Here is a 1,735-nt window from a genome sequence, read left to right on the forward strand (position 1 = left end):
TGGGGCTACGGAGAATGAGGCTCCTTAGAGGACAGGGTGAGGTGTACAGGCCCTGACAGGGGCATCACTTGGAGGTTGAGGCTCAGTAGATGATAAAGTTAGACATGCTGCGTGCGGAGCAATTCCAGAGAGCTTTGCTCCCACCCGAGGAATTGCGATGTGATTCTATTATCTCCAAGGAGTCACGATCGTTTTATTAGTTGAGAAATAATGTGTGACTCTCCTCAGAGTGGAAAACATGCTGGCAGCACTTACCACCTGCAGCAGGGCGAGGTAAGCCATTCCCACATTGTCAAAGTTGACTGGCAGGTTGACCCACGACAAATTTCCCATTTTACATTGACTTCGATTTGCAATAACACTCGCATTTATGAAGTACGAGACGTCTGTTTCATTCACGCATCTTCCAAATTTTCCAGAAAGCAAGTTTACTCCCAGGATACAAAATATGAGCCAGAAAATGAGGCAGACGAGCAAAACATTCAGAATGGCAGGTATGGCACCTATGAGAGCATTAACGACCACCTTAAGGAAAGAAAATAGAAGGAAAACATAATGGATGTGTGAGACTCACCAAGCTCTTGATCTTCCCAGGATAGGCCTGATGTGCGGGGCTGGAGCTCTTAGCATTTCAGATTTACTCTCCACTCCCACCCGGCACCCTAACTCTCAGCTCCATACATAATGGATCCTTTCTGTCGCCACTGAGTATCACTTGAGAAGTGTCCTCTGATGATGGTGTTAGAGACTTATGGGCCACCTGTCCTGGGATTGAAGGGAAGCCAAAGCGCATCCCAGCTGTAACAGAAGCTCTTTTAGGATGAAGGCTANTCGTATCTTGCAAGAGGAGGGTACCCCGCACAGTATTTCTGAAAGGTAATTTAACAATGTGTCTTTAATGCCTTAAATTCTAAGAAGTTATCTTGAGGAAATAATCAGAGATACGCAGAGAGAGTTTCAGGAATGTGTGTGATAGTTTTAGAATAGCAAGAAATTTAGAAATGACCTAAATGTCCAAAAAAGGGGGGGGGAGGGGATGATTAGGATAAATTATGATCTACCCATAAAATGGGATGTAATTCAGCCCTGAAAATTCCTACAACAAAGATGAATTTATGACATGGGCTTAGAACTAATGGGAAGGAGGGGAAGCTACAAAATTTTAAAAATTGTGCAATATCAACTGTGCAAAGGAATACATATTTAAGTAGAATAAGTAACTGGAAGGGATTGTACCAAAGTGATGAGGCTTAATTCAAAACGGTTACCATTTGGTGGTCACCTTATGGGTGGTTTAAATTTTCTTTTTATCTCCCTTTATTTTCCACATTTACTATAGATGATAGAATCAGAAAAATAAACATCTGTTTATTACAAAGCATGGGGGAGGGGGGAAACATCTCCCAAAAAAATCCTGCCTCTTCTCCAACCATCTTTTTTCCAAGTAAGTTCAATAAATCTGCTCTGCTAAGATTTGGGTGTTGGGAGCCATGATACAAGTTTGCTGCAGGAGGAGAGTTTACTCTTTTTATTCTGGATGACAAGGTGCACTTGAAAGGTTATTAAAATATGACTATGGTGTCATAAATACTAATCCTGGTAGTTGCTTTTTTATTAGGGTTCAACAATATCCTTTGTGGAAAAGAGTAGAACAGAAAGGAAAAACTGTGATTTAATAAAACCCAGTTGTTTTCTGTACTTTTTCAGCCACATCTGAAAGAACCTTCTCCAGGTC

At 41.3% G+C, this 1,735-nt stretch overlaps 1 protein-coding gene across 1 annotated transcript in view; it reads right to left on the minus strand.

The window, feature by feature from the left end:
* SCN11A (sodium voltage-gated channel alpha subunit 11) overlaps window positions 1-1,735 on the minus strand; it is an 81,107-nt gene that overhangs the window by 16,869 nt on the left and 62,503 nt on the right. Inside the window, 2 exon segments of the mRNA XM_019662725.1 lie at window positions 256-614; window positions 887-922. Coding sequence (XP_019518270.1) covers window positions 256-614; window positions 887-922 — 395 coding nt within the window.

Source organism: Hipposideros armiger, unplaced genomic scaffold, assembly GCF_001890085.2.
Source record: "Hipposideros armiger isolate ML-2016 unplaced genomic scaffold, ASM189008v1 scaffold_380, whole genome shotgun sequence".
Lineage (NCBI taxonomy): Eukaryota > Metazoa > Chordata > Mammalia > Chiroptera > Hipposideridae > Hipposideros > Hipposideros armiger.